This window comes from Clavelina lepadiformis, chromosome 1, assembly GCF_947623445.1.
Source record: "Clavelina lepadiformis chromosome 1, kaClaLepa1.1, whole genome shotgun sequence".
In the NCBI taxonomy this organism is placed as follows: domain Eukaryota; kingdom Metazoa; phylum Chordata; class Ascidiacea; order Aplousobranchia; family Clavelinidae; genus Clavelina; species Clavelina lepadiformis.
In genome coordinates this window covers 4,188,397-4,213,666 of record NC_135240.1, presented here as the reverse complement: position 1 = coordinate 4,213,666, position 25,270 = coordinate 4,188,397, and the positions used below count along the sequence as shown (strand labels likewise).

Here is a 25,270-nt window from a genome sequence, read left to right as displayed (position 1 = left end):
CTTTTCAAGAACGGTTTTGATGTTCTGATACTCTTCTTTCATTGTCACCGAATGTCCTATAGGAATAGAACCGTACACGTTACCATTGTGAAGTAGAACACACTTCAAACTTCGTTTGGAGCTATCAATGAAAAGTCTCCATTCGTCTGCATCATACTGTGGTAATCCCATTTCTAGAAGAAGCCTTTCTATATTGTTGCAATAAACGAAATCATTGTGGGAAGCAAAATATGGAAGCAGTTCTTCTTCTCGTTTGCGAAAAAATGTCACGCTTGTACCAGCTTTGAGAAGTTTCCTTTCCTGTAGCCTTGATGCCAATAACTCCGCCGATTGCTTAGGCAAATACAAATCTCTCACTAAATCATTTAATTCCATCTGATTAAACTGGGAAGGCTTGTCTGACAGATCCTCGGGTGCTGGTTGAAAAATTTCACTTTCTCCTTCACTAAACGATGCTTCTGAAGAAGAAATAGCCTCTTCGTGTAGTTCTGGAAATGATATAAATACTGGCAGTGTCTTTTCATCACTGTGAGGAACTGGCCGCAATGCCGAATCCAGATTTGGATTTTTCAAACGATGTTTACTCTTTTTGTTATACCCTTTCACACTAACAAGACAAAAATAACAATCGTCAACATGATTTCGTTGCTCTCGCCAAATCATGGGTATTCCAAATTTCATTTGTGAATCTTTTCCTTGCCACCAACTTCTCAGACATTCAACGCAGGTCTTACACGCTTTATGAGGAGCCCAGCTTTTGTCCTGGTCCCCTAACTTGACTTTAAAGTAAGCATGATATGCCCTTTTTACAAACGTGGTAATATTGCATTGTTGAGACTTCAACATGAAGCATCCACAAATGTAACAAAATATATCCGGATCATTACAACATTTTCTTCTTTTGCTGGAAGCAGACATAGCTTGAGATCAAATATAACCTTTCTTTGTTAGTAGTTTTCTAAGAGCAAGTTTTTCCACAGAAACACCACTATACCAAAAACTCTAACCGACTTGAACTCAAATTTATATAGTATGAAAATACCTTTTCCTTCTACAAACCACTTTTCAGCTTGAACTCTGATGTTGGCCTATACAATGTACATGTGCTTTATGAAACTTCTAAATAAATCTTCCTTACTAAGCAAGAATTTATTACTAAGTCAAATCTACTCCCACCAGCTGTCTTCCTACGATATTCCAGCTGCACAGAGATAGCAGCTGACCCACAGATAACGCCTGAGAAGCCAAGACAGGGAGTTCAAGCCAGCATGGAAAAACTCTACGCGAGCAATTTCAACTATGTCCTATTATGATATAATAACAGGATTTTTTTTATTTTTGAGGAAATCTGAACCAATTTATGAATTTAGTGCAAAAATATCTCTATGTTTGAAAGTTTATAGCTGTCAGAAAATAATTATATTTGACATTTTACTGTAAAAAGGGTAAAATTGGTCAATTTCATAAAATAATGACACCGATAGAAAAGCACGTTAAAGTAAGTAACTGCGTAGAATTTGCTATATTTGTGATTTGTTGCGTTTAATACAGACTACGTTGGCAGTTGCTTGAGGAAGGCAAGTGCAAGCCTTCAACCTTCATTGCGCACAATGCCGCAATAGTTGCATTCATAAAATTCTTAACTATGAGGCATGCGGCAGAATGCAGCTTTGATTATCAACCAACCATGATACCTATCAAGCAGTGGAACGAGTTTTACCGGAGACGTCACCAGGAGCGGTATGTTATTGGTTTGTTTAAAGTTTTGTTCAAACTTTGATGTTGCCGAAAATATTTGTAGACGCCACGAAATCAGGGAGAGCGATAGAAGGAACGCAATTCGGACCGACGATGTTAACAAAGTGCTTCATTCAAGATATGTTATGAGATGCCTTCAAGACATGCAACGTAAGTAGTGTGACGCAAAACCCGTAAAGCGGGTTTACAGTAAAGCCTTTTTCCATTAGGGTTAGCATCGTAGGAAATGGTGTCTTGACAAGTTCTCTATGGTAGAATTGTTCTCTACCAAATAAATTAAAGACAATACCGGTTTCCAAATTTTCAGGGTTAGGAATTAATGACCGGTCGCATCTGGCAAAATGACTCCATTTAATTGAGGGGTTAGGGTTAGGGGTGAAATCGCTTTTAAAATTGAGGGTTAGCATCATAGGAAATGGTGTCTGGACAAGTTCTTTATGGTGGAATTGTTCTCTACCAAATAAATTAAATACAATACCGGTTCCTAAATGTTCAGGGTTAGGACTTATTGATCAGCGGCATCTGGCAAAATGACTCCATTTCATAGAGGAGTTAGAGTTAGGGGTGAAAGCGCCCTTAAAGATGAGGGTTAGTATCGTAGGAAATGTCGTCTGGATAAGTTCTCAATCGTGAAACTGTATTTTTGGTTATTAGCAATGCCATATCGACCGAAATGGTACGCGAACCTTTTTAATGGTGCTCGGCTTTTTCTGATCGTCTGAGCTGTCGATTTGCATGACGGAGCTAAAAGCTGACGTCAGAACGCTCCACCACGATAGACTATGCTTAACTACGCTCCACTACGCTAGATTACGGTCGACTACGCTAGACTACGCTCTACTACGCTCTACTACGCTCTACTACGCTCTACTACGCTCTACTACGCTCTACTACGCTCTACTACGCTCGACTACGCTCGACTACGCTCGACTACGCTCGATTACGCTCGATTACGCTCGATTACGCTCGACTACGCTCGACTACGCTCGACTACGCTCGACTACGCTCGACTACGCTCGACTACGCTCGACTACGCTCGACTACGCTCGACTACGCTCGACTACGCTCGACTACGCTCGACTACGCTCGACTACGCTCGACTACGCTCGATTACGCTCGATTACGCTCTACTACGCTCTACTACGCTCTACTACGCTCTACTACGCTCTACTACGCTCTACTACGCTCTACTACGCTCTACTACGCTCTACTACGCTCTACTACGCTCTACTACGCTCGACTACGCTCGACTACGCTCGACTACGCTCGACTACGCTCGACTACGCTCGACTACGCTCGACTACGCTCGACTACGCTCGACTACGCTCGACTACGCTCGACTACGCTCGACTACGCTCGACTACGCTCGACTACGCTCGACTACGCCCGACTACGCTCGACTACGCCCGACTACGCCCGACTACGCCCGACTACGCTCGACTACACAATAGATTTTGTCTATTTACATTGCACATTAATCACAGTTGTCGTGGCCGAGTGGTTAAGGCGACAGATTCGAAATTTGTTTGGCTCTGCCCGCGGAATTGAAATCATGCTTCCATAAGTGATTTGCGGAAAGTGCGATTTTATCTAATTGCATTGAACAATAAGCACAGTTGTCGTGGCCGAGTGGTTAAGACGAGAGACTAGAAGTCTGCTGGGCTCTTTTTGTCCCATCTTGGATGACCGTGGTAAACCAAGATGGGACGATAAGTATAAATCTTTAACAGTATAAATTTGCTTTAATTAAAATCGAATCTTAAAAAATTTGCCTTTGAAATAAAAATGAATGATGAAATTAAAACAAAATTTAAATTGATTCGTAGAAGAAACAACGAACGATGATCTTGTAAAAATCTGCGTGGCCATTTCTATCTTGCGTTTCTATCGCTGCTAAACGTAAAATTGTATTTGTTGTTTTTGGAAAATTATGGTAGGCAAGCAAATTTTAATTTAAAATTTTAAATTTTGCATGGTATGCTGTGTAGATAATTCCCTTTCCAAATCTTAAAGATTTTATAAATTCGCATGTGATCACTCAAGCATGAAATGCAATCAACCCAGTTCACTTCTCAGACTGACCTTCACTTCTCAGCAACGCACGTGGAGTGAGGTACTGTTCATTTAGTTGCTCTGTTTTAGCATACTGTAGGCCTAGCTCCTGTTTTAAATTATCGGTTGTAGGCTGCAAGATATTAAACAAATCTAATATTGATTGTTTCATTTTTCGTTGATACAGTAACTCACTATATTCTACAAACGTGCAGTCTGGGAAAACGATCCCGGAGCGGAGGTGAGAAGGACCATGGGGAAATCCTCATGGCCTATCAGATAACCAAAAACTCGCAGCGGACAAGTTCGGACCGCAACATGCTCGTGGAAAAACTTAACCGAGGCTGCCGGACCAGGAAAGGACGTTGGATTATTCGGGTAAGTCACCACATTCTCCTTTCATGTAGAAAACTATTAAAAAAGGGATGTTTTTAATGCAGGTGCAAGATCACAAAACATTCGCAAAATATGGGGATGCAACAATTGTTATGCCTGGCTGGTTGAAGGAAGGGCTGGACAACCTTGTCCGGTTCAACGGAAAAGAAATTTGAAATAATTTCCCCACAAATGAGCAAAGTAGTTTGCGGAAAAAAGGATGCAGCGAGGGTTGAAGTTGGCCGGAGGTGGCGAAAAATTTACCGCGACCTCAAACCGAAAGCATTCTGTCACACAGGTCGTCATCTGATGACGACGTGGACACGATCCTCAGTCCTTCAAAGTTGCCAAAAAGGGTGCGTAGCTATGCGTTCTGTAAATTCTGTTGATTTACAAGTTATAAATTGTTGTCGTTTTATTTGTAGCTTATTAAATGAAAAAAAAAGAAAATTCCGAAGAAATTTAAGGATGCAGAGCCTGGTTATACTGAAATTCGAAAGAAGAAAATGAGATCGTTAGTACAAGGTTTTGGGTAAGCGTTTTCACTTTTTCTTCCACTCTGTTCTTGACACAAATTCGTAAAGATTTCTTCGTAAAGTGTGTGCCAGTTAGTAGCGGAAAAAGGTGAAAATGTTTCTTTTGCAGCTCAGTTCAAGAGGGCCGCAATTATTCAATTAAAGATAAAGACCTACAGAGGTCTAATTTCGCCTAAAGCACAATCGAAAGTATGGGCGAGGTTGGCCAGGAATTACCTCTTGATTATAAGTAAGCCACTTAATGTTAGCATTCAAATTGTTTTTTTTTTTATGTATAGAAACCGAATTTGAGTTGCATTTTTATTTTTTTTAATATTTCTTACATTAATTGGTAAGTTGTTCCATGTCTGCTGTTTTAGGAGCCTCGCCGACTCAACGTCCGAAGTCGTGGCTGCCCAAGAAATAGTGGCGTCAGTAATGCTACAACGCATCGACAGTTAGTCTGTGAGTAACATGGCTTGAACTTATGCGAGATTTTAAAAATTACCATGCTCTATGCAAGCTGTGATGATTTAAAATGCTTTGTTTTATGATGAAAACGAAAAGAAAAGTATCGAACGGGAATCAGAAGAAGAGAAGGAAGAGGCAGCAGGGCAAGAAGTGTCGGAGAGAAAGGAAGACGAGAGGGTGGTGGATGAAAGGGAATCTGACGGGTTAGAAGGTGAAGCGGAGCATAGTGGTGCAGAGGAGGTGCCGGGGAAGAAGCGTCACCACAGAAGAAAGGCAAAATAATGCAGGTATGGTTTTTATTTAGCTGCCCTGAAAACATTATTTCCTAGTTTATTTTGTGACTTTTATGTTTTTAAGCATATGCGAAAAAATGGTGATGAATGTTGGTCGTCATTGCAGAGACGTTCATAAAATATCATAGAATGTGCTGTCTGGTGAAGGGAAGAAAAAGTGCCCCTTATGCGATAAATATGTAAAGCATCTGGTGAAACACCTGAAAGGTGCGAAACATGATAAGGATGACACACAAGTGAAGGAGCTAGTAATGTCACTTGATAAACGGCGACGTGATAATACAGCAAAGGTAATTGCTTGTCTAGATATGTATGTAGCAATATTTAAAGAGAAAAAGTGCTTCACGAACATGCTGCGCTTTTAGTTGTATGTGTATTGTTATAACACTTATTGTCTGTTCAGTCGCCTGGACCGAACAGTCCGTTTTTCCTAGACTGCCTGCTTCAGAAATTTCTCGCTTTATTTGCAATCCGTCGACGGAGGGGGAAAACGCTTGGTCGATGCGGAAAAGCAGAAATCTATTCTGCAAAGAATAGTTTCTAACTGCAGTTTTGAGGATTTGCACGCTTTCAGCTTGGACACATACATAGAAAAGCACGTTAAAGTAAGTAACTGCGTAGAATTTGCTATATTTGTGATTTGTTGCGTTTAATACAGACTACGTTGGCAGTTGCTTGAGGAAGGCAAGTGCAAGCCTTCAACCTTCATTGCGCACAATGCCGCAATAGTTGCATTCATAAAATTCTTAACTATGAGGCATGCGGCAGAATGCAGCTTTGATTATCAACCAACCATGATACCTATCAAGCAGTGGAACGAGTTTTACCGGAGACGTCACCAGGAGCGGTATGTTATTGGTTTGTTTAAAGTTTTGTTCAAACTTTGATGTTGCCGAAAATATTTGTAGACGCCACGAAATCAGGGAGAGCGATAGAAGGAACGCAATTCGGACCGACGATGTTAACAAAGTGCTTCATTCAAGATATGTTATGAGATGCCTTCAAGACATGCAACGTAAGTAGTGTGACGCAAAACCCGTAAAGCGGGTTTACAGTAAAGCCTTTTTCCATTAGGGTTAGCATCGTAGGAAATGGTGTCTTGACAAGTTCTCTATGGTGGAATTGTTCTCTACCAAATAAATTAAAGACAATACCAGTTTCCAAATTTTCAGGGTTAGGAATTAATGACCGGTCGCATCTGGCAAAATGACTCAATTTAATTGAGGGGTTAGGGTTAGGGGTGAAATCGCTTTTAAAATTGAGGGTTAGCATCATAGGAAATGATGTCTGGACAAGTTCTTTATGGTGGAATTGTTCTCTACCAAATAAATTAAATACAATACCGGTTCCTAAATATTCAGGGTTAGGACTTATTGACCAGCAGCATCTGGCAAAATGACTCCATTTCATAGAGGAGTTAGGGTTAGGGTGAAAGCGCCCTTAAAATTGAGGGTTAGTATCGTAGGAAATGTCGTCTGGATAAGTTCTCTATCGTGAAACTGTATTTTTGTTTTTTTAGAGTTAGGGTTAGGGTTAAGGTTAGGGGTGAAAGCGCCCTTAAAATTGAGGGTTAGTATCGTAGGAAATGGTGTCTGTACAAGTTCTCCACCGTGAAACTGTTTTTTGGGGTACTGCAATTCCATATCGACCGAAATGGTTCGCCAACTTTTTCAATGGGCTCGGCCTTTTCTGATCGTCTGAGCTGCCGATTTGAGTGAAGAAGTTGTTAGGCTTACGGCTTTTTTGCATTACGGCCGGAAAGATAGTTCCTTAGGCTCTGAAATAAAGACAATACCGGTTTCTAAATGTTCAGGGTTAGTACTTTATGACCGGTCGCCTCTGAAAAAATGACTCCATGTATTTGAGGGGTTAGGGTTAGGGGTGAAAGCGCCCTTAAAATTGAGGGTTAGTATCGTAGGAAATGGTGTCTGGACAAGTTCTCCATCGTGAAACTGTTCTTTGGGGTACTGCAATTCCATATCGACCGAAATGGTACGCCAACTTTTTCAATGGGCTCGGCCTTTTCTGATCGTCTGAGCTGTCCATTTGAGTGAAGAAGTTGTTAGGCTTACGGCTTTTTTGCATTACGGCCGTAAAGAGAGTTCCTTAGGCTCTAAAATAAAGACAATACCGGTTTCTAAATGCTCAGGGTTAGAACTTTATGACCGGTCGCATCTGGAAAAATGACTCCAAGTATTTGAGGGGTTAGGGTTAGGGGTGAAAGCGCCCTTAAAATTGAGGGTTAGTATCGTAGGAAATGGTGTCTGCACAAGTTCTCCACCGTGAAACTGTTTTTTGGGGTACTGCAATTCCATATCGACCGAAATGGTACGCCAACTTTTTCAATGGGCTCGGCCTTTTCTGATCGTCTGAGCTGTCGATTTGAGTGAAGAAGTTGTTAGGCTTACGGCTTTTTTTGCATTACGGCCGGAAAGATAGTTCCTTAGGCTCTAAAATAAAGACAATACCGGTTTCTAAATGTTCAGGGTTAGAACTTTATGACCGGTCGCATCTGAAAAAATGACTCCATGTATTTGAGTGGTTAGGGTTAGGGGTGAAAGCGCCCTTAAAATTGAGGGTTAGTATCGTAGGAAATGGTGTCTGCACAAGTTCTCCATCGTGAAACTGTTTTTTGGAGTACTGCAATTCCATATCGACCGAAATGGTTCGCCAACTTTTTCAATGGGCTCGGCCTTTTCTGATCGTCTGAGCTGCCGATTTGAGTGAAGAAGTTGTTAGGCTTACGGCTTTTTTGCATTACGGCCGGAAAGATAGTTCCTTAGGCTCTGAAATAAAGACAATACCGGTTTCTAAATGTTCAGGGTTAGTACTTTATGACCGGTCGCCTCTGAAAAAATGACTCCATGTATTTGAGGGGTTAGGGTTAGGGGTGAAAGCGCCCTTAAAATTGAGGGTTAGTATCGTAGGAAATGGTGTCTGGACAAGTTCTCCATCGTAAAACTGTTCTTTGGGGTACTGCAATTCCATATCGACCGAAATGGTACGCCAACTTTTTCAATGGGCTCGGCCTTTTCTGATCGTCTGAGCTGTCCATTTGAGTGAAGAAGTTGTTAGGCTTACGGCTTTTTTGCATTACGGCCGTAAAGAGAGTTCCTTAGGCTCTAAAATAAAGACAATACCGGTTTCTAAATGCTCAGGGTTAGAACTTTATGACCGGTCGCATCTGGAAAAATGACTCCAAGTATTTGAGGGGTTAGGGTTAGGGTGAAAGCGCCCTTAAAATTGAGGGTTAGTATCGTAGGAAATGTCGTCTGGATAAGTTCTCTATCGTGAAACTGTATTTTTGTTTTTTTAGAGTTAGGGTTAGGGTTAGGGGTGAAAGCGCCCTTAAAATTGAGGGTTAGTATCGTAGGAAATGGTGTCTGTACAAGTTCTCCACCGTGAAACTGTTTTTTGGGGTACTGCAATTCCATATCGACCGAAATGGTTCGCCAACTTTTTCAATGGGCTCGGCCTTTTCTGATCGTCTGAGCTGCCGATTTGAGTGAAGAAGTTGTTAGGCTTACGGCTTTTTTGCATTACGGCCGGAAAGATAGTTCCTTAGGCTCTGAAATAAAGACAATACCGGTTTCTAAATGTTCAGGGTTAGTACTTTATGACCGGTCACCTCTGAAAAAATGACTCCATGTATTTGAGGGGTTAGGGTTAGGGGTGAAAGCGCCCTTAAAATTGAGGGTTAGTATCGTAGGAAATGGTGTCTGGACAAGTTCTCCATCGTGAAACTGTTCTTTGGGGTACTGCAATTCCATATCGACCGAAATGGTACGCCAACTTTTTCAATGGGCTCGGCCTTTTCTGATCGTCTGAGCTGTCCATTTGAGTGAAGAAGTTGTTAGGCTTACGGCTTTTTTGCATTACGGCCGTAAAGAGAGTTCCTTAGGCTCTAAAATAAAGACAATACCGGTTTCTAAATGCTCAGGGTTAGAACTTTATGACCGGTCGCATCTGGAAAAATGACTCCAAGTATTTGAGGGGTTAGGGTTAGGGGTGAAAGCGCCCTTAAAATTGAGGGTTAGTATCGTAGGAAATGGTGTCTGCACAAGTTCTCCACCGTGAAACTGTTTTTTGGGGTACTGCAATTCCATATCGACCGAAATGGTACGCCAACTTTTTCAATGGGCTCGGCCTTTTCTGATTGTCTGAGCTGTCGATTTGAGTGAAGAAGTTGTTAGGCTTACGGCTTTTTTGCATTACGGCCGTAAAGATAGTTCCTTAGGCTCTAAAATAAAGACAATACCGGTTTCTAAATGCTCAGGGTTAGAACTTTATGACCGGTCGCATCTGGAAAAATGACTCCAAGTATTTGAGGGGTTAGGGTTAGGGGTGAAAGCGCCCTTAAAATTGAGGGTTAGTATCGTAGGAAATGTCGTCTGGATAAGTTCTCTATCGTGATACTGTATTTTTGTTTTTTTAGAGTTAGGGTTAGGGTTAGGGTTAGGGGTGAAAGCGCCCTTAAAATTGAGGGTTAGTATCGTAGGAAATGGTGTCTGTACAAGTTCTCCACCGTGAAACTGTTTTTTGGGGTACTGCAATTCCATATCGACCGAAATGGTTCGCCAACTTTTTCAATGGGCTCGGCCTTTTCTGATCGTCTGAGCTGCCGATTTGAGTGAAGAAGTTGTTAGGCTTACGGCTTTTTTGCATTACGGCCGGAAAGATAGTTCCTTAGGCTCTGAAATAAAGACAATACCGGTTTCTAAATGTTCAGGGTTAGTACTTTATGACCGGTCGCCTCTGAAAAAATGACTCCATGTATTTGAGGGGTTAGGGTTAGGGGTGAAAGCGCCCTTAAAATTGAGGGTTAGTATCGTAGGAAATGGTGTCTGGACAAGTTCTCCATCGTGAAACTGTTCTTTGGGGTACTGCAATTCCATATCGACCGAAATGGTACGCCAACTTTTTCAATGGGCTCGGCCTTTTCTGATCGTCTGAGCTGTCCATTTGAGTGAAGAAGTTGTTAGGCTTACGGCTTTTTTGCATTACGGCCGTAAAGAGAGTTCCTTAGGCTCTAAAATAAAGACAATACCGGTTTCTAAATGCTCAGGGTTAGAACTTTATGACCGGTCGCATCTGGAAAAATGACTCCAAGTATTTGAGTGGTTAGGGTTAGGGGTGAAAGCGCCCTTAAAATTGAGGGTTAGTATCGTAGGAAATGGTGTCTGCACAAGTTCTCCACCGTGAAACTGTTTTTTGGGGTACTGCAATTCCATATCGACCGAAATGGTACGCCAACTTTTTCAATGGGCTCGGCCTTTTCTGATTGTCTGAGCTGTCGATTTGAGTGAAGAAGTTGTTAGGCTTACGGCTTTTTTGCATTACGGCCGTAAAGATAGTTCCTTAGGCTCTAAAATAAAGACAATACCGGTTTCTAAATGTTCAGGGTTAGAACTTTATGACCGGTCGCATCTGGAAAAATGACTCCAAGTATTTGAGGGGTTAGGGTTAGGGGTGAAAGCGCCCTTAAAATTGAGGGTTAGTATCGTAGGAAATGGTGTCTGCACAAGTTCTCCACCGTGAAACTGTTTTTTGGGGTACTGCAATTCCATATCGACCGAAATGGTACGCCAACTTTTTCAATGGGCTCGGCCTTTTCTGATTGTCTGAGCTGTCGATTTGAGTGAAGAAGTTGTTAGGCTTACGGCTTTTTTGCATTACGGCCGGAAAGATAGTTCCTTAGGCTCTAAAATAAAGACAATACCGGTTTCTAAATGTTCAGGGTTAGAACTTTATGACCGGTCGCATCTGGAAAAATGACTCCATGTATTTGAGTGGTTAGGGTTAGGGGTGAAAGCGCCCTTAAAATTGAGGGTTAGTATCGTAGGAAATGGTGTCTGGACAAGTTCTCCATCGTGAAACTGTTTTTTGGGGTACTGCAATTCCATATCGACCGAAATGGTTCGCCAACTTTTTCAATGGGCTCGGCCTTTTCTGATCGTCTGAGCTGCCGATTTGAGTGAAGAAGTTGTTAGGCTTACGGCTTTTTTGCATTACGGCCGGAAAGATAGTTCCTTAGGCTCTGAAATAAAGACAATACCGGTTTCTAAATGTTCAGGGTTAGAACTTTATGACCTGTCGCCTCTGAAAAAATGACTCCATGTATTTGAGGGGTTAGGGTTAGGGGTGAAAGCGCCCTTAAAATTGAGGGTTAGTATCGTAGGAAATGGTGTCTGGACAAGTTCTCCATCGTGAAACTGTTATTTGGGGTACTGCAATTCCATATCGACCGAAATGGTACGCCAACTTTTTCAATGGGCTCGGCCTTTTCTGATCGTCTGAGCTGTCGATTTGAGTGAAGAAGTTGTTAGGCTTACGGCTTTTTTGCATTACGGCCGGAAAGAGAGTTCCTTAGGCTCTAAAATAAAGACAATACCGGTTTCTAAATGTTCAGGGTTAGAACTTTATGACCGGTCGCATCTGGAAAAATGACTCCATGTATTTGAGTGGTTAGGGTTAGGGGTGAAAGCGCCCTTAAAATTGAGGGTTAGTATCGTAGGAAATGGTGTCTGCACAGGTTCTCCACCGTGAAAGTGTTTTTTGGGGTACTGCAATTCCATGTCGACCGAAATGGTTCGCCAAATTTTTCAATGGGCTCGGCCTTTTCTAATCGTCTGAGCTGCCGATTTGAGTGAAGAAGTTGTTAGGCTTACGGCTTTTTTGCATTACGGCCGTAAAGATAGTTCCTTAGGCTCTAAAATAAAGACAATACCGGTTTCTAAATGCTCAGGGTTAGAACTTTATGACCTGTCGCATCTGGAAAAATGACTCCAAGTATTTGAGGGGTTAGGGTTAGGGGTGAAAGCGCCCTTAAAATTGAGGGTTAGTATCGTAGGAAATGGTGTCTGCACAAGTTCTCCACCGTGAAACTGTTTTTTGGGGTACTGCAATTCCATATCGACCGAAATGGTACGCCAACTTTTTCAATGGGCTCGGCCTTTTCTGATCGTCTGAGCTGTCGATTTGAGTGAAGAAGTTGTTAGGCTTACGGCTTTTTTGCATTACGGCCGGAAAGATAGTTCCTTAGGCTCTAAAATAAAGACAATACCGGTTTCTAAATGTTCAGGGTTAGAACTTTATGACCGGTCGCATCTGGAAAAATGACTCCATGTATTTGAGTGGTTAGGGTTAGGGGTGAAAGCGCCCTTAAAATTGAGGGTTAGTATCGTAGGAAATGGTGTCTGGACAAGTTCTCCATCGTGAAACCGTTTTTTGGAGTACTGCAATTCCATATCGACCGAAATGGTACGCCAACTTTTTCAATGGGCTCGGCCTTTTCTGATCGTCTGAGCTGTCGATTTGAGTGAAGAAGTTGTTAGGCTTACGGCTTTTTTGCATTACGGCCGGAAAGAGAGTTCCTTAGGCTCTAAAATAAAGACAATACCGGTTTCTAAATGTTCAGGGTTAGAACTTTATGACCTGTCGCCTCTGAAAAAATGACTCCATGTATTTGAGGGGTTAGGGTTAGGGGTGAAAGCGCCCTTAAAATTGAGGGTTAGTATCGTAGGAAATGGTGTCTGCACAAGTTCTCCACCGTGAAACTGTTTTTTGGGGTACTGCAATTCCATATCGACCGAAATGGTTCGCCAACTTTTTCAATGGGCTCGGCCTTTTCTAATCGTCTGAGCTGCCGATTTGAGTGAAGAAGTTGTTAGGCTTACGGCTTTTTTGCATTACGGCCGTAAAGATAGTTCCTTAGGCTCTAAAATAAAGACAATACCGGTTTCTAAATGCTCAGGGTTAGAACTTTATGACCTGTCGCATCTGGAAAAATGACTCCAAGTATTTGAGGGGTTAGGGTTAGGGGTGAAAGCGCCCTTAAAATTGAGGGTTAGTATCGTAGGAAATGGTGTCTGCACAAGTTCTCCACCGTGAAACTGTTTTTTGGGGTACTGCAATTCCATATCGACCGAAATGGTACGCCAACTTTTTCAATGGGCTCGGCCTTTTCTGATTGTCTGAGCTGTCGATTTGAGTGAAGAAGTTGTTAGGCTTACGGCTTTTTTGCATTACGGCCGGAAAGATAGTTCCTTAGGCTCTAAAATAAAGACAATACCGGTTTCTAAATGTTCAGGGTTAGAACTTTATGACCGGTCGCATCTGGAAAAATGACTCCATGTATTTGAGTGGTTAGGGTTAGGGGTGAAAGCGCCCTTAAAATTGAGGGTTAGTATCGTAGGAAATGGTGCCTGGACAAGTTCTCCATCGTGAAACTGTTTTTTGGAGTACTGCAATTCCATATCGACCGAAATGGTTCGCCAACTTTTTCAATGGGCTCGGCCATTTCTGATCGTCTGAGCTGCCGATTTGAGTGAAGAAGTTGTTAGGCTTACGGCTTTTTTGCATTACGGCCGGAAAGATAGTTCCTTAGGCTCTGAAATAAAGACAATACCGGTTTCTAAATGTTCAGGGTTAGAACTTTATGACCTGTCGCCTCTGAAAAAATGACTCCATGTATTTGAGGGGTTAGGGTTAGGGGTGAAAGCGCCCTTAAAATTGAGGGTTAGTATCGTAGGAAATGGTGTCTGGACAAGTTCTCCATCGTGAAACTGTTATTTGGGGTACTGCAATTCCATATCGACCGAAATGGTACGCCAACTTTTTCAATGGGCTCGGCCTTTTCTGATCGTCTGAGCTGTCCATTTGAGTGAAGAAGTTGTTAGGCTTACGGCTTTTTTGCATTACGGCCGTAAAGATAGTTCCTTAGGCTCTAAAATAAAGACAATACCGGTTTCTAAATGTTCAGGGTTAGAACTTTATGACCGGTCGCATCTGGAAAAATGACTCCAAGTATTTGAGGGGTTAGGGTTAGGGGTGAAAGCGCCCTTAAAATTGAGGGTTAGTATCGTAGGAAATGGTGTCTGCACAAGTTCTCCACCGTGAAACTGTTTTTTGGGGTACTGCAATTCCATATCGACCGAAATGGTACGCCAACTTTTTCAATGGGCTCGGCCTTTTCTGATCGTCTGAGCTGTCCATTTGAGTGAAGAAGTTGTTAGGCTTACGGCTTTTTTGCATTACGGCCGGAAAGAGAGTTCCTTAGGCTCTAAAATAAAGACAATACCGGTTTCTAAATGTTCAGGGTTAGTACTTTATGACCGGTCGCCTCTGAAAAAATGACTCCATGTATTTGAGGGGTTAGGGTTAGGGGTGAAAGCGCCCTTAAAATTGAGGGTTAGTATCGTAGGAAATGGTGTCTGGACAAGTTCTCCATCGTAAAACTGTTCTTTGAGGTACTGCAATTCCATATCGACCGAAATGGTACGCCAACTTTTTCAATGGGCTCGGCCTTTTCTGATCGTCTGAGCTGTCCATTTGAGTGAAGAAGTTGTTTGGCTTACGGATTTTTTGCATTACGGCCGTAAAGAGAGTTCCTTAGGCTCTAAAATAAAGACAATACCGGTTTCTAAATGCTCAGGGTTAGAACTTTATGACCTGTCGCATCTGGAAAAATGACTCCAAGTATTTGAGGGGTTATGGTTAGGGGTGAAAGCGCCCTTAAAATTGAGGGTTAGTATCGTAGGAAATGGTGTCTGCACAAGTTCTCCACCGTGAAACTGTTTTTTGGGGTACTGCAATTCCATATCGACCGAAATGGTTCGGCAAATTTTTCAATGGGCTCGGCCTTTTCTGATCGTCTGAGCTGCCGATTTGAGTGAAGAAGTTGTTAGGCTTACGGCTTTTTTGCATTACGGCCGTAAAGATAGTTCCTTAGGCTCTAAAATAAAGACAATACCGGTTTCTAAATGCTCAGGGTTAGAACTTTATGACCTGTCGCATCTGGAAAAATGACTCCAAGTATTTGAGGGGTTAGGGTTAGGGGTGAAAGCGCCCTTAAAATTGAGGGTTAGTATCGTAGGAAATGGTGTCTGGACAAGTTCTCCATCGTGAAACTGTTATTTGGGGTACTGCAATTCCATATCGACCGAAATGGTACGCCAACTTTTTCAATGGGCTCGGCCTTTTCTGATCGTCTGAGCTGTCCATTTGAGTGAAGAAGTTGTTAGGCTTACGGCTTTTTTGCATTACGGCCGTAAAGATAGTTCCTTAGGCTCTAAAATAAAGACAATACCGGTTTCTAAATGTTCAGGGTTAGAACTTTATGACCGGTCGCATCTGGAAAAATGACTCCAAGTATTTGAGGGGTTAGGGTTAGGGGTGAAAGCGCCCTTAAAATTGAGGGTTAGTATCGTAGGAAATGGTGTCTGCACAAGTTCTCCACCGTGAAACTGTTTTTTGGGGTACTGTAATTCCATATCGACCGAAATGGTACGCCAACTTTTTCAATGGGCTCGGCCTTTTCTGATTGTCTGAGCTGTCGATTTGAGTGAAGAAGTTGTTAGGCTTACGGCTTTTTTGCATTACGGCCGGAAAGATAGTTCCTTAGGCTCTAAAATAAAGACAATACCGGTTTCTAAATGTTCAGGGTTAGAACTTTATGACCGGTCGCATCTGGAAAAATGACTCCATGTATTTGAGTGGTTAGGGTTAGGGGTGAAAGCGCCCTTAAAATTGAGGGTTAGTATCGTAGGAAATGGTGTCTGGACAAGTTCTCCATCGTGAAACTGTTTTTTGGGGTACTGCAATTCCATATCGACCGAAATGGTTCGCCAACTTTTTCAATGGGCTCGGCCTTTTCTGATCGTCTGAGCTGCCGATTTGAGTGAAGAAGTTGTTAGGCTTACGGCTTTTTTGCATTACGGCCGGAAAGATAGTTCCTTAGGCTCTGAAATAAAGACAATACCGGTTTCTAAATGTTCAGGGTTAGAACTTTATGACCTGTCGCCTCTGAAAAAATGACTCCATGTATTTGAGGGGTTAGGGTTAGGGGTGAAAGCGCCCTTAAAATTGAGGGTTAGTATCGTAGGAAATGGTGTCTGGACAAGTTCTCCATCGTGAAACTGTTATTTGGGGTACTGCAATTCCATATCGACCGAAATGGTACGCCAACTTTTTCAATGGGCTCGGCCTTTTCTGATCGTCTGAGCTGTCCATTTGAGTGAAGAAGTTGTTAGGCTTACGGCTTTTTTGCATTACGGCCGTAAAGATAGTTCCTTAGGCTCTAAAATAAAGACAATACCGGTTTCTAAATGTTCAGGGTTAGAACTTTATGACCGGTCGCATCTGGAAAAATGACTCCAAGTATTTGAGGGGTTAGGGTTAGGGGTGAAAGCGCCCTTAAAATTGAGGGTTAGTATCGTAGGAAATGGTGTCTGCACAAGTTCTCCACCGTGAAACTGTTTTTTGGGGTACTGCAATTCCATATCGACCGAAATGGTACGCCAACTTTTTCAATGGGCTCGGCCTTTTCTGATCGTCTGAGCTGTCCATTTGAGTGAAGAAGTTGTTAGGCTTACGGCTTTTTTGCATTACGGCCGGAAAGAGAATTCCTTAGGCTCTAAAATAAAGACAATACCGGTTTCTAAATGTTCAGGGTTAGTACTTTATGACCGGTCGCCTCTGAAAAAATGACTCCATGTATTTGAGGGGTTAGGGTTAGGGGTGAAAGCGCCCTTAAAATTGAGGGTTAGTATCGTAGGAAATGGTGTCTGGACAAGTTCTCCATCGTAAAACTGTTCTTTGAGGTACTGCAATTCCATATCGACCGAAATGGTACGCCAACTTTTTCAATGGGCTCGGCCTTTTCTGATCGTCTGAGCTGTCCATTTGAGTGAAGAAGTTGTTTGGCTTACGGATTTTTTGCATTACGGCCGTAAAGAGAGTTCCTTAGGCTCTAAAATAAAGACAATACCGGTTTCTAAATGCTCAGGGTTAGAACTTTATGACCTGTCGCATCTGGAAAAATGACTCCAAGTATTTGAGGGGTTATGGTTAGGGGTGAAAGCGCCCTTAAAATTGAGGGTTAGTATCGTAGGAAATGGTGTCTGCACAAGTTCTCCACCGTGAAACTGTTTTTTGGGGTACTGCAATTCCATATCGACCGAAATGGTTCGGCAAATTTTTCAATGGGCTCGGCCTTTTCTGATCGTCTGAGCTGCCGATATGAGTGAAGAAGTTGTTAGGCTTACGGCTTTTTTGCATTACGGCCGTAAAGATAGTTCCTTAGGCTCTAAAATAAAGACAATACCGGTTTCTAAATGCTCAGGGTTAGAACTTTATGACCTGTCGCATCTGGAAAAATGACTCCAAGTATTTGAGGGGTTAGGGTTAGGGGTGAAAGCGCCCTTAAAATTGAGGGTTAGTATCGTAGGAAATGGTGTCTGCACAAGTTCTCCACCGTGAAACTGTTTTTTGGGGTACTGTAATTCCATATCGACCGAAATGGTACGCCAACTTTTTCAATGGGCTCGGCCTTTTCTGATTGTCTGAGCTGTCGATTTGAGTGAAGAAGTTGTTAGGCTTACGGCTTTTTTGCATTACGGCCGGAAAGATAGTTCCTTAGGCTCTAAAATAAAGACAATACCGGTTTCTAAATGTTCAGGGTTAGAACTTTATGACCGGTCGCATCTGGAAAAATGACTCCATGTATTTGAGTGGTTAGGGTTAGGGGTGAAAGCGCCCTTAAAATTGAGGGTTAGTATCGTAGGAAATGGTGTCTGGACAAGTTCTCCATCGTGAAACTGTTTTTTGGGGTACTGCAATTCCATATCGACCGAAATGGTTCGCCAACTTTTTCAATGGGCTCGGCCTTTTCTGATCGTCTGAGCTGCCGATTTGAGTGAAGAAGTTGTTAGGCTTACGGCTTTTTTGCATTACGGCCGGAAAGATAGTTCCTTAGGCTCTGAAATAAAGACAATACCGGTTTCTAAATGTTCAGGGTTAGAACTTTATGACCTGTCGCCTCTGAAAAAATGACTCCATGTATTTGAGGGGTTAGGGTTAGGGGTGAAAGCGCCCTTAAAATTGAGGGTTAGTATCGTAGGAAATGGTGTCTGGACAAGTTCTCCATCGTGAAACTGTTATTTGGGGTACTGCAATTCCATATCGACCGAAATGGTACGCCAACTTTTTCAATGGGCTCGGCCTTTTCTGATCGTCTGAGCTGTCGATTTGAGTGAAGAAGTTGTTAGGCTTACGGCTTTTTTGCATTACGGCCGGAAAGAGAGTTCCTTAGGCTCTAAAATAAAGACAATACCGGTTTCTAAATGTTCAGGGTTAGAACTTTATGACCGGTCGCATCTGGAAAAATGACTCCATGTATTTGAGTGGTTAGGGTTAGGGGTGAAAGCGCCCTTAAAATTGAGGGTTAGTATCGTAGGAAATGGTGTCTGCACAGGTTCTCCACCGTGAAAGTGTTTTTTGGGGTACTGCAATTCCATGTCGACCGAAATGGTTCGCCAAATTTTTTAATGGGCTCGGCCTTTTCTAATCGTCTGAGCTGCCGATTTGAGTGAAGAAGTTGTTAGGCTTACGGCTTTTTTGCATTACGGCCGTAAAGATAGTTCCTTAGGCTCTAAAATAAAGACAATACCGGTTTCTAAATGCTCAGGGTTAGAACTTTATGACCTGTCGCATCTGGAAAAATGACTCCAAGTATTTGAGGGGTTAGGGTTAGGGGTGAAAGCGCCCTTAAAATTGAGGGTTAGTATCGTAGGAAATGGTGTCTGCACAAGTTCTCCACCGTGAAAGTGTTTTTTGGGGTACTGCAATTCCATATCGACCGAAATGGTACGCCAACTTTTTCAATGGGCTCGGCCTTTTCTGATCGTCTGAGCTGTCGATTTGAGTGAAGAAGTTGTTAGGCTTACGGCTTTTTTGCATTACGGCCGGAAAGATAGTTCCTTAGGCTCTAAAATAAAGACAATACCGGTTTCTAAATGTTCAGGGTTAGAACTTTATGACCGGTCGCATCTGGAAAAATGACTCCATGTATTTGAGTGGTTAGGGTTAGGGGTGAAAGCGCCCTTAAAATTGAGGGTTAGTATCGTAGGAAATGGTGTCTGGACAAGTTCTCCATCGTGAAACCGTTTTTTGGAGTACTGCAATTCCATATCGACCGAAATGGTACGCCAACTTTTTCAATGGGCTCGGCCTTTTCTGATCGTCTGAGCTGTCGATTTGAGTGAAGAAGTTGTTAGGCTTACGGCTTTTTTGCATTACGGCCGGAAAGAGAGTTCCTTAGGCTCTAAAATAAAGACAATACCGGTTTCTAAATGTTCAGGGTTAGAACTTTATGACCTGTCGCCTCTGAAAAAATGACTCCATGTATTTGAGGGGTTAGGGTTAGGGGTGAAAGCGCCCTTAAAATTGAGGGTTAGTATCGTAGGAAATGGTGTCTGCACAAGTTCTCCACCGTGAAACTGTTTTTTGGGGTACTGCAATTCCATATCGACCGAAATGGTACGCCAACTTTTTCAATGGGCTCGGCCTTTTCTGATCGTCTGAGCTGTCGATTTGAGTGAAGAAGTTGTTAGGCTTACGGCTTTTTTGCATTACGGCCGGAAAGATAGTTCCTTAGGCTCTAAAATAAAGACAATACCGGTTTCTAAATGTTCAGGGTTAGAACTTTATGACCGGTCGCATCTGGAAAAATGACTCCATGTATTTGAGTGGTTAGGGTTAGGGGTGAAAGCGCCCTTAAAATTGAGGGTTAGTATCGTAGGAAATGGTGTCTGGACAAGTTCTCCATCGTGAAACCGTTTTTTGGAGTACTGCAATTCCATATCGACCGAAATGGTACGCCAACTTTTTCAATGGGCTCGGCCTTTTCTGATCGTCTGAGCTGTCGATTTGAGTGAAGAAGTTGTTAGGCTTACGGCTTTTTTGCATTACGGCCGGAAAGAGAGTTCCTTAGGCTCTAAAATAAAGACAATACCGGTTTCTAAATGTTCAGGGTTAGAACTTTATGACCTGTCGCCTCTGAAAAAATGACTCCATGTATTTGAGGGGTTAGGGTTAGGGGTGAAAGCGCCCTTAAAATTGAGGGTTAGTATCGTAGGAAATGGTGTCTGCACAAGTTCTCCACCGTGAAACTGTTTTTTGGGGTACTGCAATTCCATATCGACCGAAATGGTTCGCCAACTTTTTCAATGGGCTCGGCCTTTTCTAATCGTCTGAGCTGCCGATTTGAGTGAAGAAGTTGTTAGGCTTACGGCTTTTTTGCATTACGGCCGTAAAGATAGTTCCTTAGGCTCTAAAATAAAGACAATACCGGTTTCTAAATGCTCAGGGTTAGAACTTGATGACCTGTCGCATCTGGAAAAATGACTCCAAGTATTTGAGGGGTTAGGGTTAGGGGTGAAAGCGCCCTTAAAATTGAGGGTTAGTATCGTAGGAAATGGTGTCTGCACAAGTTCTCCACCGTGAAACTGTTTTTTGGGGTACTGCAATTCCATATCGACCGAAATGGTACGCCAACTTTTTCAATGGGCTCGGCCTTTTCTGATTGTCTGAGCTGTCGATTTGAGTGAAGAAGTTGTTAGGCTTACGGCTTTTTTGCATTACGGCCGGAAAGATAGTTCCTTAGGCTCTAAAATAAAGACAATACCGGTTTCTAAATGTTCAGGGTTAGAACTTTATGACCGGTCGCATCTGGAAAAATGACTCCATGTATTTGAGTGGTTAGGGTTAGGGGTGAAAGCGCCCTTAAAATTGAGGGTTAGTATCGTAGGAAATGGTGTCTGGACAAGTTCTCCATCGTGAAACTGTTTTTTGGAGTACTGCAATTCCATATCGACCGAAATGGTTCGCCAACTTTTTCAATGGGCTCGGCCATTTCTGATCGTCTGAGCTGCCGATTTGAGTGAAGAAGTTGTTAGGCTTACGGCTTTTTTGCATTACGGCCGGAAAGAGAGTTCCTTAGGCTCTGAAATAAAGACAATACCGGTTTCTAAATGTTCAGGGTTAGAACTTTATGACCTGTCGCCTCTGAAAAAATGACTCCATGTATTTGAGGGGTTAGGGTTAGGGTTGAAAGCGCCCTTAAAATTGAGGGTTAGTATCGTAGGAAATGGTGTCTGGACAAGTTCTCCATCGTGAAACTGTTATTTGGGGTACTGCAATTCCATATCGACCGAAATGGTACGCCAACTTTTTCAATGGGCTCGGCCTTTTTTGATCGTCTGAGCTGTCCATTTGAGTGAAGAAGTTGTTAGGCTTACGGCTTTTTTGCATTACGGCCGTAAAGATAGTTCCTTAGGCTCTAAAATAAAGACAATACCGGTTTCTAAATGTTCAGGGTTAGAACTTTATGACCGGTCGCACCTGGAAAAATGACTCCAAGTATTTGAGGGGTTAGGGTTAGGGGTGAAAGCGCCCTTAAAATTGAGGGTTAGTATCGTAGGAAATGGTGTCTGCACAAGTTCTCCACCGTGAAACTGTTTTTTGGGGTACTGCAATTCCATATCGACCGAAATGGTACGCCAACTTTTTCAATGGGCTCGGCCTTTTCTGATCGTCTGAGCTGTCGATTTGAGTGAAGAAGTTGTTAGGCTTACGGCTTTTTTGCATTACGGCCGGAAAGAGAGTTCCTTAGGCTCTAAAATAAAGACAATACCGGTTTCTAAATGTTCAGGGTTAGAACTTTATGACCGGTCGCATCTGGAAAAATGACTCCATGTATTTGAGTGGTTAGGGTTAGGGGTGAAAGCGCCCTTAAAATTGAGGGTTAGTATCGTAGGAAATGGTGTCTGCACAAGTTCTCCACCGTGAAAGTGTTTTTTGGGGTACTGCAATTCCATATCGACCGAAATGGTTCGCCAACTTTTTCAATGGGCTCGGCCTTTTCTGATCGTCTGAGCTGCCGATTTGAGTGAAGAAGTTGTTAGGCTTACGGCTTTTTTGCATTACGGCCGGAAAGATAGTTCCTTAGGCTCTGAAATAAAGACAATACCGGTTTCTAAATGTTCAGGGTTAGAACTTTATGACCTGTCGCCTCTGAAAAAATGACTCCATGTATTTGAGGGGTTAGGGTTAGGGGTGAAAGCGCCCTTAAAATTGAGGGTTAGTATCGTAGGAAATGGTGTCTGGACAAGTTCTCCATCGTGAAACTGTTATTTGGGGTACTGCAATTCCATATCGACCGAAATGGTACGCCAACTTTTTCAATGGGCTCGGCCTTTTCTGATCGTCTGAGCTGTCGATTTGAGTGAAGAAGTTGTTAGGCTTACGGCTTTTTTGCATTACGGCCGTAAAGATAGTTCCTTAGGCTCTAAAATAAAGACAATACCGGTTTCTAAATGTTCAGGGTTAGAACTTTATGACCGGTCGCATCTGGAAAAATGACTCCATGTATTTGAGTGGTTAGGGTTAGGGGTGAAAGCGCCCTTAAAATTGAGGGTTAGTATCGTAGGAAATGGTGTCTGCACAGGTTCTCCACCGTGAAACTGTTTTTTGGGGTACTGCAATTCCATATCGACCGAAATGGTTCGCCAACTTTTTCAATGGGCTCGGCCTTTTCTGATCGTCTGAGCTGCCGATTTGAGTGAAGAAGTTGTTAGGCTTACGGCTTTTTTGCATTACGGCCGGAAAGATAGTTCCTTAGGCTCTGAAATAAAGACAATACCGGTTTCTAAATGTTCAGGGTTAGAACTTTATGACCTGTCGCCTCTGAAAAAATGACTCCATGTATTTGAGGGGTTAGGGTTAGGGGTGAAAGCGCCCTTAACACTAGAACGGCCGGAAAACAAGTTTACCTCTAACGGCCGGTGGTGTCGAAAACGACACCATCCTTAAAAATGTACTTTTTGATTTAATTTAGCGCAAAACTCAAAACTATATACTTCCGTAATGAATTTAGGATGTATTTTGCTTGTTCAGTAGAAACAAAAACTAACATATCTACCGTAATTCGACCTTTGATGACGTTGCACACATTTGTAAGAAACGAAAAAAAAACTATATTTATCAGTTGAAACATAAACAATCATTATTCTGATGGTAGGTATCTTAACAAAACGCTAACTATTGCAGAAAAAGCTCATATGTATCCCACACACAATGTGGTAAGTCTTTACAGTTTACAGCAGGACCCATGTTGATCTATTTACGTCGTGCAGTTTTTGCATTGTGTAAGTTTCCAGTCGCCGTTACCACACAATCCTCAAGTTGGCCTGTTGCAGTGACTTCAAACTGTAACTATATAATTTTACGACTTTCTTCCACACATTTCCTTCGCTTTCCAGATGGTCTTCTCTGCGCTGGGTTCACTTCTCTTTGGACCACCTGCTTCCGCTTCACCGCGTAAGCATCCGTCAACCCCCCCGTAAGCTGGAGTATGAAGCTTCGTCGGCCGATTTTGCTACCGAAACATTTTCTGTGCAGAATCCAGGAATTTAGCTCTACTATGTACAGTAGTTTTGTCCTAACAGCCAAAGGTCATCGTCTACTTGCTGCATGAGTTGTTCATTTTCTCGCCGTTTGGTCGAAAACGTCCACGCCTACCTTGTTTTGTTTTGGCCTACTGTACAGTTTATAACCTGGCTCTGCTAATAGCGTATAGCATACAATCCATACGTTGCACAAAAACTGTCGTGTGAATTTTACAGTTCGCCTTCGCTGCAAAGCAAAGCGAGTTTGTATTGTGCAAATGTACATGGACAAAGTACGTTTAGGATATCCTAAACTCTCCGTAAAAGCAGTATCTAAATTAGATAAACAATCACTTGAAAAGATAAAACTGGGCTAATCTCAAGTATATCTTAGTTGCAAGTGCAATCGTGCGAAGTAAAAAAATGTTGTAGTCTACTGGACCTCTAAAACCATCTTGGTGTCGATTTCGACACCTCGGCCGTTGAAGGTATAACAGGTTGTAAAAAATAAATCGAAAATCAAATTTCGGTAAATATGACTTATACATACTCTTTCAAGAAAGTTAGGAAGCTACTGAAAATTTTATATCGTTGCAACTGCTTTTACTAAAAAAAAATATACATCAAAATTCAAAAAGTGTCGATTTCGACACCTCGGCCGTTCTAGTGTTAAAATTGAGGGTTAGTATCGTAGGAAATGGTGTCTGGACAAGTTCTCCATCGTGAAACTGTTATTTGGGGTACTGCAATTCCATATCGACCGAAATGGTACGCCAACTTTTTCAATGGGCTCGGCCTTTTCTGATCGTCTGAGCTGTCGATTTGAGTGAAGAAGTTGTTAGGCTTACGGCTTTTTTGCATTACGGCCGTAAAGATAGTTCCTTAGGCTCTAAAATAAAGACAATACCGGTTTCTAAATGTTCAGGGTTAGAACTTTATGACCGGTCGCATCTGGAAAAATGACTCCATGTATTTGAGGGGTTAGGGTTAGGGGTGAAAGCGCCCTTAAAATTGAGGGTTAGTATCGTAGGAAATGGTGTCTGGACAAGTTCTCCATCGTGAAACTGTTTTTTGGAGTACTGCAATTCCATATCGACCGAAATGGTTCGCCAACTTTTTCAATGGGCTCGGCCTTTTCTGATCGTCTGAGCTGCCGATTTGAGTGAAGAAGTTGTTAGGCTTACGGCTTTTTTGCATTACGGCCGTAAAGATAGTTCCTTAGGCTCTGAAATAAAGACAATACCGGTTTCTAAATGTTCAGGGTTAGAACTTTATGACCTGTCGCCTCTGAAAAAATGACTCCATGTATTTGAGGGGTTAGGGTTAGGGGTGAAAGCGCCCTTAAAATTGAGGGTTAGTATCGTAGGAAATGGTGTCTGCACAAGTTCTCCACCGTGAAACTGTTTTTTGGGGTACTGCAATTCCATATCGACCGAAATGGTACGCCAACTTTTTCAATGGGCTCGGCCTTTTCTGATCGTCTGAGCTGTCCATTTGAGTGAAGAAGTTGTTAGGCTTACGGCTTTTTTGCATTACGGCCGGAAAGAGAGTTCCTTAGGCTCTAAAATAAAGACAATACCGG

The 25,270-nt window shown here is 42.4% G+C and overlaps 1 protein-coding gene and 1 long non-coding RNA gene across 5 annotated transcripts; both read left to right on the top strand.

Annotated features, from left to right (window-relative positions):
- The first annotated feature begins 1,556 nt into the window (after positions 1-1,556).
- On the top strand, positions 1,557-5,165 carry LOC143471996 (uncharacterized). 3 transcript variants are annotated; one of them, XR_013119585.1, is made up of 8 exons: positions 1,557-1,740; positions 1,802-1,908; positions 3,802-3,871; positions 4,026-4,188; positions 4,251-4,541; positions 4,611-4,717; positions 4,831-4,950; positions 5,081-5,165. It is a non-coding gene; the product is annotated as an uncharacterized LOC143471996 (long non-coding RNA). The 3 variants fall into 3 exon arrangements; XR_013119583.1 differs by having other exon boundaries at positions 3,772-3,871; XR_013119584.1 differs by having other exon boundaries at positions 3,747-3,871.
- Positions 5,166-5,266: 101 nt separating this feature from the next.
- Positions 5,267-6,545, top strand: LOC143471970 (uncharacterized). Of its 2 annotated transcripts, none has more exons than XM_076969931.1 (5): positions 5,267-5,458; positions 5,571-5,754; positions 5,899-6,069; positions 6,136-6,311; positions 6,373-6,545. In XM_076969931.1, the coding sequence occupies exons 2-5, from the start codon at positions 5,716-5,718 to the stop codon at positions 6,485-6,487; spliced, it is 501 nt and encodes a 166-aa protein (XP_076826046.1). In that variant the 5' UTR covers positions 5,267-5,458; positions 5,571-5,715; the 3' UTR covers positions 6,488-6,545. The 2 variants fall into 2 exon arrangements, with proteins under 2 accessions (XP_076826046.1, XP_076826045.1); XM_076969930.1 differs by having other exon boundaries at positions 5,529-5,754.
- The last annotated feature ends 18,725 nt before the right edge of the window (positions 6,546-25,270 follow it).

Coding starts and splice junctions, on each gene's coding strand:
- LOC143471970 (XM_076969931.1), top strand. CDS start 5,716: ATGTCACTTGATAAACGGCGACGTGATAATACAGCAAAG. Junction 5,755..5,898: donor GACGTGATAATACAGCAAAG/GTAATTGCTTGT, acceptor CGTTTTTCCTAG/ACTGCCTGCTTCAGAAATTT. Junction 6,312..6,372: donor CGGAGACGTCACCAGGAGCG/GTATGTTATTGG, acceptor AAATATTTGTAG/ACGCCACGAAATCAGGGAGA.